At 42.7% G+C, this 11,243-nt stretch overlaps 1 protein-coding gene and 1 long non-coding RNA gene across 3 annotated transcripts in view; one reads left to right on the forward strand and one right to left on the reverse strand.

Annotated features, from left to right (window-relative positions):
• The window catches only part of Tomm70 (translocase of outer mitochondrial membrane 70), a 31,661-nt gene extending 26,597 nt beyond the window's left edge, over window positions 1–5,064 (reverse strand). The window contains exon 1 of the mRNA XM_040750639.1: window positions 4,582–5,064. Coding sequence (XP_040606573.1) covers window positions 4,582–4,914 — 333 coding nt within the window. The 5' untranslated portion in view covers window positions 4,915–5,064. The remainder of the gene's footprint in view (window positions 1–4,581) is intronic.
• On the forward strand, window positions 5,038–6,467 carry LOC110342149. 2 transcript variants are annotated; one of them, XR_002384158.2, is made up of 2 exons: window positions 5,038–5,136; window positions 5,537–6,467. It is a non-coding gene; the product is annotated as an uncharacterized LOC110342149 (long non-coding RNA). The 2 variants fall into 2 exon arrangements; XR_005878894.1 differs by lacking the exon at window positions 5,038–5,136 and adding an exon at window positions 5,206–5,325.
• Window positions 6,468–11,243: the final 4,776 nt, after the last annotated feature.

Here is an 11,243-nt window from a genome sequence, read left to right on the forward strand (position 1 = left end):
GAATTGGTAGAGTAATTCTCATAACAGAACTGTGAAGACTATTAAAAGGAAAAAGCAGAAGAGACTGGAAAAATACTAATAATCAGTGATACTTAAAAAAACAAAATCAGGAAAATGTGTCTCATCAATAGAATTACTAAAAGGCAGAATAAAATATTAATGGTAAAACAAATATTACTTATGTCACCAGTAACCCAAGGTGATTGTCTTCAACAAATGACTAGAGCTAAGCCAGAGAGTATATGCCTTTAATCCCAGTATTTGGGAAGCAGAATCAGACAGCTCTGAGTCTGAGGCCAGCCAGGGTTACACAGTGAGACATTGCCTTAAAAGAAAAAAAAAAAAAAAAAAAGAATGGTGTACTGGAGGAGACAGCTTAGTGAAGAGCACATACAGACCTCTCTTGCAAAGGATGAACCTGAGTTCTATCCCAAGCATCCATGCTGGGGGCTCACAAAGGCCTCTAACCCCAGCCCCAGGGAATCTGATGCCTCTGGTCTCTAGGGGCATGCACCTTCACTCAGGTGCACATAACCATACTTGCACACACACAAACATATAAGTAAAAGAGACTAGAGAAATAAACTAGAAAAAACAACATTTAGGAAAAGAGAATAATTTCATTCAAGGAAGGTAATCACAGCAAATAATCATAACCTTTTCACTAACATGTTAAATATTATTTCTGGCATAGACCTGTGGTTCCAATCACTTCATGTAATATAGTAGTTGTATGACTAAAAATCTTGAACATCACAATGGCTACTTTTTCTTACCTTTGGATTTAAAGTCATGAAATCAACTAATGCACATTCACTAGTGCAACTTGGATACCATGCTTAGTGTGTCCTTGTTAGTCCTCTGATGTAGTTCAAATCTAGAGTGAAGCGTTATGGATAAAAGAGATCTCCCAATTTTGAAAACTCTAATTCAAGTTTGAAAAAACTACTGGGGCAAGATGGAACACTGGTAAATTTTACAACTGTTTAAATGGAATATGGTTTCAATCTTAGAAACTATCAACCCTCAGATGTTTTCTTTAAAGATACTTTGAAATTCTGATTACTTAAAACCAACATGAGTAGTAGCTTTGCATTTTTCTTCCAAGTTTTTGCTACCTTATAAAAGTGATACTTGGATATGGTCCACAACACACACACACACACACACACACACACACACACACAAACATCTAACCCAATAGACAGAAACACTATAATATCTCTAGTTCATTTTACATTTGGGCAAACAAAGTCCCAAGACAAAACTAAACAGGCTTTCCATTCATTCCAATACTGAACCCTGAACAGATATTTGCTGGTTCCTTAATTCTCTTTAAAATGTCACTATTGCTCAGCTGGAGAAATAACATGGCATTAGAAACCTTCTAGTTTTCCTTCAGCTGAAATGAATGCTCATCTATTCAAATACTGAGCAATTCCTCCAACCATAGGTAATACACAAGTTAGATGAGCAGCCAAGTTAGACTCTGACACTCATAATGACTCTAAGGAAAATAAGTTTTGAAAGGCAAAAATAGTCTTCAATACTTATTGTTTACCAACAGCTAAGAGCATACATTTCCATTAGAAAATACGAAGGTTTTTTATGTTGCCTTGCTGAACAATAATTCCAAGCAAGATTTCAGGAACACATTCCTAAATTCTTTTTTTTTTTTTTTTTTTGAAGACAGGGTTTCTCTGTATTGTTTTGGGGACTGTCCTGGAACTAGCTCTGTAGACCAGGCTGGCCTCGAACTCAAGAGATCCGCCTGCCTCTGCCTCCCGAGTGCTGGGATTAAAGGCGTGCACCACCAACGCCCGGCCACATTCCTAAATTCTATGGTAAAAAATGCAATAATCATCTTAAAGCAGTTCAAGTTACACAGGGAATTCAACAGAAGTCACGTCAATTATAATTACTCTTGATTAAAAACTATAAACCACCTGCAAAATATGAAAATCATTAGTACTGCTGTAGACAATGCTGCAAAACTAAAAAGAGAATTTAAAGAAATGTAAATTCTGAAGGAGAATTTACTAATTCTTTCAAAACCAATAGTAAAAGCATGCCTGGAATAGAGGATGTGGCCAAAACTAGTGTGATGCTAAACAGTTTTACATGTAAAACCACTCATTTCATTGTTAAGTGTGTATGTGCATGCTCACCTATGTGCACCCAAGTGCAGGTGCCCCTAAGGCTGGAGCACTGAATCCCCTCGGAGCTGAAATTACAGGCTTGAGCTGTTAGGCTGGGGGCTGGGAATCAACTCCTGTACTCTGCAAGAGCAGCATGCACTCTTCCCATTAAGCCCCTTCTCCAGGCCAGCTCCCTTATTTTTAACTTAGTTTCATTTATGATTACTACAGAACCAAAAACTTTTATGTAACTTTCATTTATCTACGATGCCAGATTACAATTAAACAGAAATTTTATATATGAAATTTTTGCATGTATAAAATTTCATATATACAGATGGATAACCAAGTCAAAGAAGCTCCTTGACAACCACTTTCATTGGCACTCACAATCAAACCAGAAACAAGCACTTACATTTGCTTTTTGCTAAAAATACACTTAAAACTTCACTTTGGCCCAAAGGGGACTGAAAATACGATAAAAGCCCAACATCTCTGCACTCATTGTCTGTCACATTCAGTTCAACTAAACACAGAGGTTTGGTTGTCCTTAACCTTTTTCCTTGAGTCACCTTGGACTCCAGTTAGAATAAAACTTCAGAGGGCAGAGCACCCTTCAGATGAGGGTAATTATCCTGGATGCCGAGTCCACGCCCTGGAATACAAGTAATCACCTTGTCGGAACCAGATTAATCCCTCTAGGAAGCCTTCACTCAGCTCTCCCACCACCCCCTAACAGGATCAGATGGAGACAAAAGCCAAACACATCACTTCTTAACCAGGGAAGCTTAATTATGTACACCACCTGCCTGAGTCTGCCTCTACTTAAGCCTTAAGTTCGTGAGCACAGCATAAAGACAAACTTAGGGGTCACTGGAACCTTCTATTTGTCCCTCTTTCCAGTGTGGCCACACTAAATCAATCTCTGCTCTTTACCATTACTTATCTGTGAAACTGGCTTCTTGGGGTCGGGTGGCCCAGCATAGTCTGCTGGCGCTGCCAGTGCCCAGGTTTTCATCCTAAATGTTAAACTTTGGTTGGTTTAACATTTTTTTTTTTTGTTTTTTTGTTTTTTGAGACAGGGATTCTCGTTTTGGAGGCTGTCCTGGAACTCGCTCTGTAGCCAAGCCCGGCCTCCAACTCACAGAAATCCGCCTGCCTCTGCCTCCCAAGTGCTGGGATTAAAGGCGTGCGCCACCAACGCCTGGCTTTGGTCTAACATTTTATGGCTGGATAAGATTATTATCTTAATCCTCTTAGCTTGCTAGGAAGACAGTGAGATAAGGTGGGCTCACCAACAACAATGCTTCACAGGCCAATCTACAATGACATCTCAATTCCTAACACCTCGGTTCCTGCCATCATGAGTTTCTAGTTAGAAATAGGTATCTAATTTCCCCATAGGAACAAGCGGCTTCCTTTCGGGCCAGTACAGTGACTCTCACACGGTAAGCACTATCCCTATAGTCATAAATCACAGCTTCTGAAGCTACTCAGTACAAACAAGCAAACAGACAAACGAACGGGCCTTCAGGACCGATGAAATGAAAATGACTGCCATTCATTTTTTCCCTCATGAACATAAGTGTTGCACGTTTACAAAGAATTCACTTGCGTATGTACCTGGAATTATTTACCGGTAAGTCTCTCTGAACTCGATTTACTCTGCTAAGACCACCATACAGCTACAGACGCAGATAACTTCCCTTACCTCACTCAGTCGCAGGCATGCCAACTCTCCACACAGCTGTCAGATTTGTCAAGATTTAATAGATCACCAGATCAGACAAAGCAATTCATCACGCCAATGCCTGTTCTAACATCAGAGACTATCAGACACATGAGCCTTGGACACATGTATACAAGTGTCCAAGTGAAATAGAGAATTTTAAGATGCTTTCGGACAAAGTGTGCGGCTGTGGGGGAGCCACCACTACTTTACTCTTCAGAAGCTGACTTTTTTCCTACATACAACGCTACATAATGAGTTTTCCCATTTTTTCCTGTAGCTGCTCACCTCAAAGAGGAATGGCTCGTTAGCTATTAAACGGTTCTTAGTAAGTGCTTGCCCTGGGGAAATCACAACAACAACGCACGTCCCAAGTCCAATCGCTCGTGACATTTGCCTTCCTTCGCCTAAGAAAACTATTACATCTGTTCGTGTTTCCCGTACCTACACCACGAGGGATAAATGCTGTGTCACTGAGGATAAAAGCACAAGATTCCGTGGGTTCCCAGAGGAAACTGGTAAAGAAAAACCTCTACGCCAGTCTGCCGGGAGCTGCTACTCCATTCCCTACAAAGGCCACCAGCACCGACTCCAAAGTCCTCTGCGGCCACTCGGCAGTTTCCGACCGGTGGGAGGGCCCCTCACCCGCGCAACGGGTGAAGGAGAAGCTGCATCCGCTCGTTCCCCCCCGCTATGGCCCGGGCGGCTTCTCACCATTTCCAGCGAGTCTCCAGAACCGTCGGGGTGGCCGCTGCCCAGGGCCGGGCTGGCCCTGCCCTCCGGGGTCTTCCGTTCGCTGTTGCGCTTCAGGCCGCCGGCGTCGCCCCGGCCCCCCGCCTCCCGGCGCCTCCGCCTTCGGCTCCACAGGTACAAGGCCCCGGCACCCAGCAGCAGGGGCGCCCCGATGGCCAGAGCCACGTGCCATCGCGACAGGGTCCCCGCGCCCGAGCCGGGGCCCGCAGTCCCGCCGCCACCGCCACCGCCCACTCCATTTCCAGAGCCGGGCGCCGCCGCCATCGCCGCCTCCACGGGCTTAGAGGCGGCCATGACGACTGTCCTCCGCCGCCGCCGCGCCGGTCGCGGGCGCCACGGTCACCGGGCAGCGTGGGGAGGTCGCCCGGAGCGTGGAGGAGAGAAACGCGCGAGGCAGCGAGCGAGCGAGCGAGCGAGCACGCCAGGCAGCAGGAGCGGACGACTGAAAAGGGCCAGAGGTCACCGGAAGCCCAGGGCATGCCGGGCTAGACCCGCGGCTGTGCCCGCCCCTATCGAGTGAGTCGGGGAGAATCACTTCCGGGGTCAGGAGGCCGGGTGCGCGCCTGCCGTTCAGGGTTGACCTTTCCCTCGCGCCCGGCGCCTGCTGAGACTCTCTTGGGGGTCTTGCGTGACAGCTGACCTCTCCTCCTCCTCCTGCAGGGCGGAGGGAGACCGGGGCACTGTCGCCGGCGCAGCGAGATTGGGGTGCGCCGGGATCAGCAGAGGGACAGCTCCCAGGGGCGGTGAGAGCGGGCGGGAGAGCAGCGCTGGGAAGTGATTGGCCGCCCGGTGGGGACGGCCGCCCAGCTGATTGAGACTGTGTCTACGTCGGTGCCTGCTAGACACTAAAACTTGTGAGAGGAAAAGCTGAGAACGCGGTGCTGTGTAACCGGCTTCTTCTCTCTGCACTCTCCAGATTGTAGTTTGGACGAGTTATAGTGACCGGGGTAATGGCGAAGACGAGATGGAAACTGGGGAAGATAGGTCGACTAATCAAAGTGACACGAAGGTGCCCTTGTGCTCCAGCCGCAATAGTTATAAAGGCGATGTGTCTTGTTAGGAAGCTTTCTCCCAGGGCCGCGGATCCAGTCATCTTTACGTCTGTATCTCTGGCGGGATTCCACCTGCCATCCCAGCCCATACAATCTTCCCTGGAGCACACGTGCCTGTCACAGAACTCTGGTTTGCTCACTTATTTGAAATAGCTTCTTTAAACCCTCCTCCCTCGTTCCAAGAGTATATTTTAATTCAACTCTTTTATCTGTAATAACTTTGTCACATCATTTGTTTTTCTCCTTCATGAACTCTTGATCAGGTCTCAAAAGATGGAAATTACATTTCGAGGTGTTTGGAATTCACATTGTTTTCAAGAAGAAAAGAGAAGCATGAATAAACAAATGTTCCACCCTATATATGGTTCTTCATTTCAGCTTTGAACACCCTTGTGTCCAAAAAACAATTATAGATGGTCATTTGGCTTTTACGTACCTCGGAATGCTCAACGTAACAGCACTTTGCATGAAGGTGCCAACAAGGACTGATTAAAATAGGATGGCCGCATCTGAAACTTCAGGGCCATGCCCTCTCTCTCGATTCGTGTTGGTCCTCACTAGGGAAATGCTGCAACAAGTTAGAAATGGTAGTGTCATCGAATAGATCAAGTAGATATTGCTGTGGGCAGTTTTCTGATCCCACAACTTCAAAAGAGGAATCTCTTGGCTCTAAGTAATCTTGACTCTCAGAACAACGACAACAAAAGTATTCTCCTCCTATAACATCATTTTTTCTGTGATACCTTGGAGGATTACAGGCTCCCAATTTGAATAAACTATTGGAATTAAAACATATTTGAAAGTTTTCCCCTTTATGGTGTGTGTGTGGGTGTGTGTGCGCACACGTGCCATGCATCACGGTAGGAACCTTTGGGAGTCACTTCCGTCTTTCAGCCATGTGGGTCTTGGAGATCTCCTATAGCACCAGCAACATGACTATACCATCAGATGACAGTTTATGCTTCTTTCCCTCTAATACCATACTGCCATGGTTATTTCTTCTTAGATACTCAGCTCATTCTGATTTCTTGAGGATTAGGAATCATAATACAGTAACCTTTGTACTCCTGAACCTGTCACTAAATTAGATATATGGTGGGTACTCTTCAGTTTATATCCACCCAACACAATGCCTGAGACAGTTAATGCAGGATAAAGAGCTGATAAAATATTTAATGAACAAACTCTTGGCTGTCCCAGGTTTTCTATGATCCTTGCCAGTCCAACCCCAATATTGCTGACCACCATTAACATTGGTATCAGCTAGGTACCAACTCAGTTACTATGTCTGTACCCCGCCAGCCCTCTTCCCTCACCAACACCACCACCACCGCTAGATCCAGACTTTATTGTGCTGTGGTCCTTGGCCCTCACCTTCCCTACTGCTGCTTCCAGTAGGACCTGATTTGCATTGTGTTTCATATCCTACTTGGGATATGAAGGATCCCCATTTTCCTGAGCCTTCCTGATGATCATCGTCCCTCGATCCTGATGGTTTCTGCCCTGTTAAACTTCCATCAAATCTTCAGTTGAGTGGGTGGTACTGCTTTACTTGTCAGGGGAATGTCATGTCTTGATTCAATCAACGTGTGGCTCATTCTGCTGTCAGATGCAGCCTCTGCATCCATCTGCAAGGAGCCATGTATAGTAACCCACTTCCCCTCTTTCACTATGACTGATAGCTCATGTAAAATTTGTGCTCTCATTTGCCACCTCTATGCCCACTCATGGTTCAGAAGATCTTTTCATTCCTGTTGACTTAGTTCATTTCACAAGAATTCGTACCTTTTGGAAATGTAGGAATACAGCCTTATACTTCACTGTAATTTTGGAAAAAATTAATTACATTTTTTGTTAAGTTTGCAAGTGTGTGGACATTCAGGAGCCATGGCACATGTGTGTAGGTCAGAGAACAACTTGCTGGAGTTGGTTTTCTCTTTCTACCAGATGGATTGACTTCAAACTCCGGTTGTCAGGCTTGTGTGTGGAAGGCAAAGGTCAAGTTTGGGGGTTATTCCTCAGAAGTTATCCAGCTTGTGTTTTGATACAGCATCTCTCAATAAACCTGGAGCTTTTCAATTCAGCTAGATTGGCTAGCTAACAAGACTCAGACATCCTCCTGCCTCTGCTTTTCCAGCACTAGAATTACAGCATGCATGCCTCGCTTTGTATCACTACAAAGGTGCCAACGGCCCAAATCCAGGTTCTCATGCTGTATACTAAACTCTCTAATGGGTGGGCCATCTCTTCAGGCCACTTTATGGTTTCTTTTTGGGGGGGGTTTCGAGACAGGGTTTCTCTGTATTGTTTTGGAGGCTCTCCTGGAACTTGTTTTGTAGACCAGGATGGCCTCGAACTCACAGAGACCCGCCTCCCGAGTGCTGGGATTAAAGGCGTGTGCCACCAACGCCCGGCTCCACTTTATAGTTTTAATTCTCTTTTATTTAATAGCTACTATAGATAGCTACCTTTTCATGAACTGATATTCTATTTAATCTTTCTGGATAAAATAACTGCCTTTCATGGTTTTGGCTTATTTTATAATTAGATTCTTTGTGTTTTCAATGTTGACTCTCGAAAACTTACAGATTCTAGGAACCAGTCCTTTCCTGAATGCATGGTTTGTGGGTATTTTTGCTTGTCTTTGTTTTGTGTATCCATCTAAATAAATTTCTTTTTGATTTTTTATTTAGAAGTTTAAAAATTAGAATACTGGGTTTCATTATAAATTTTTTCAAACAAAATTTATGTGTTTATTTATTCGCCTCCCGTCTTCTCTCCCATGCAAGTGACCATCGTGGCGTCTTCCACAGCCTCTTTTCCATTTGATGTTCTGAGTCTTGTTGCCTTCCACCTTTCCTCAATCTCTATGCTCTCCTCTGTTGGTCTCTGCACTAGTTTCATAACCTATGCCTAGGCTGTCCTCTGACTCTCCACACGTACATAGAAACATTATAAGCTGTGAGCCGTGTATGGGAGACAACATTGTCTTTTTCAGTCTGTGTTTCCTTGCTTATAATATGCTTTCTAGATCTATCCATTCCCTGCAAATTTCATTTTTCTTTGCAGATGAATAAAATGATATTGTGTATATGAATATCCTACTACATTTTCATTAACCACTCATCTGTTATGGATGTCCAGCTGCTACCTTTTCCTAACTATTTAAGTAAAGCAAAGATAAATATGAATATGCAAATGTGTCTACAAGTTCTTTGGATCTATGGCCAGACGTGATAAAGCTGGTCATATAGGCTTTAATTTTTTTTTTACAGAAACAGCCATACCGATTCCCATAGTGGCTACATTTTTGGGGGGGGGGGGTTTACGAGACAGGGTTTCTCTGTATTGTTGTAGTGGCTACATTTACTTACACTTCTGCTAACAGTGAATAAGAGTTCCTCTTTCCCCATATTCTCACCACACTGGATGTTGTGCGCTCTCTTTATGGCAGCTATTCTGAGAGGGGTGAGGTAGAACCACAGAGTAGCTTTTAATTGCATTTCTTTGATGTTGAACATGTTTATGTTTGTTTGCTTGTTGTTTTGATGAAGGTTTAATTTTGTAAGATATTCTAAGTGTTAATCCCTTATTTGAAGTATACTTGGCATTTTTTCTCCCATTCTATAGGCAGTCTGATTGCTTTGTTGATTCTTTGCTGGGCAGAAAGTGTTTAATTTTGTGAAGTTCTGTTTGTTAATTCTTTGGACATTTCCTGTGCTGCTGCAGTCCTATTGCCTATACCTAGACTTATAACTTGAAGTGAATTCTCTGTGTCTCCCATAGTTTTAGCACTTCAGGCTTTAAATTAAAATCTTTGCTTTACTTTTAATTGATTTTCATATAGGCCAAAAGATATGCAACTAATTTCTTTCTTCTACTGATGGATATTAAGGCTCTCCTCCCTTACTATAGTGCTTGAAATTGAAGTCTTAGCTAGAGAAATAACATAAGACACAGATGTAAAATAAGACAGAAAAGAAATAAGTTGAAGTATCCCTATTTACAAATAGCATATTTAAAAGATACTACAACTCTACCAGATAACTCTTAAATAACAATTAAAAAAACCTGAGACTTTCAGTAAAAAGTTGCAGGATACTAAATCAACATATGAAAATCAGTGGCTTTGGTCAGGTGCAGTGCTACACATCTTTAATTTCTGCAGAAGGAGGCAAAGGCAGATGGGGCTCTGTGAGTTTGAGGCCAGCCTGGTCTACAGAGTGAGTTCCATCCCAGACAGAGGTATACACTGAGAAGTTGTCTAAAAAAAAAAAAAAAAAAAAAAAACAAAGCAAACCAAAACAAACAAAACAAAGCAAAAAGTCAGTGGCATTCATACATACCAAATAAATTCTGAGAAAGAAATTGGGAAACTATCATGTTACAATAGTTCAAAAGACCCAAACCAAACAAAACACAAAACAGGAATAAACTTGCCAAAAGAGTGAAAGATATTTACAATGAAAACATGAGGAGACTGGGAAAAGAAATTAAGATAAGAGTATAGAGTAGAATGACCTTCCATGCTCCTTTATTGGCAGAATGTGAAAATAATATAGGTATTCAATAGAATCTTCATCAAAATTCCAATAACATAGTGAAATCAACCCTTAGCAGAAAGAATGCTGCTAAAAATATCATAATATCCGACCTCATTTTATGCTACGGAGGTACCATGATATACAAAGATAAAGAGCATGATGCTGCCACCATGGATATATGGACCAATGGACCAGAATATAGGCCACCTAATTTAAATTATTTGAATTGTCTTCTCCTCTTCCTCCTCCTCTTAAACTGGGCAAACACACTGATTTGGTAGCTTTCGATGAAAATCTGATATTTTTCCGTTGATTGGTTTTGTGCCCTTTTCAAAATTCATATATATATATGTATATATGTATATTTCTACTTCATTAGTCTACACATCTATCTTCTTACTAGCTGAAGAGCCAAAGGGGCATCTCTTCTGAATCTTGTGTCCCTGATAGCATCTGCCATGCAAGTGTCCAGGGCCCCAGTATGAGAAAGCTGGTGACAGCGTATTAAGGGTAATGTGTCCTCTGGATTTCAAGATAGGCTGGGAGAGCCATTCTCCCAGTGCAGAGACCTAACTACTGCTGCTCTTGTGCCTCACCCTTCCAGGCCTGTTACAGAAACCTTAGGTCAGGCAAAGAGGGCAGGAATCATCTTTCTCATATATTTATATGTATTTTCTAACAAATGAAATGGGCTTAGCTAGGAAACTAATGTGTTGGAGGATTTTCTATCATGTAGACCAAATCTTATTCTCCTCTCTTTCCTTCCTTTCTTTTTTCTTTCCTCTTCCTCATCCTCCTCTTGGCTTTATTGTTGCTAAATATTTTTCTTTCTAGGGTAAAAATCTAGTTGCTTTGGGAAATAATTAACTTTAAATAATTCACAAGCCAAAGACATAAGTTATTCCCTTTACTTCCTCAGTCAGGGTTTCCAAGACTACCCTATGTTTGGTGACTCCTTGAAAAGACTCAAAGTACTCGGCATTTGTTAAACTCATGACTAATAATTATTACAATAAAAGGATACAAG

This window comes from Mesocricetus auratus, unplaced genomic scaffold (genome assembly GCF_017639785.1).
Source record: "Mesocricetus auratus isolate SY011 unplaced genomic scaffold, BCM_Maur_2.0 Super-Scaffold_100008, whole genome shotgun sequence".
NCBI lineage: Eukaryota > Metazoa > Chordata > Mammalia > Rodentia > Cricetidae > Mesocricetus > Mesocricetus auratus.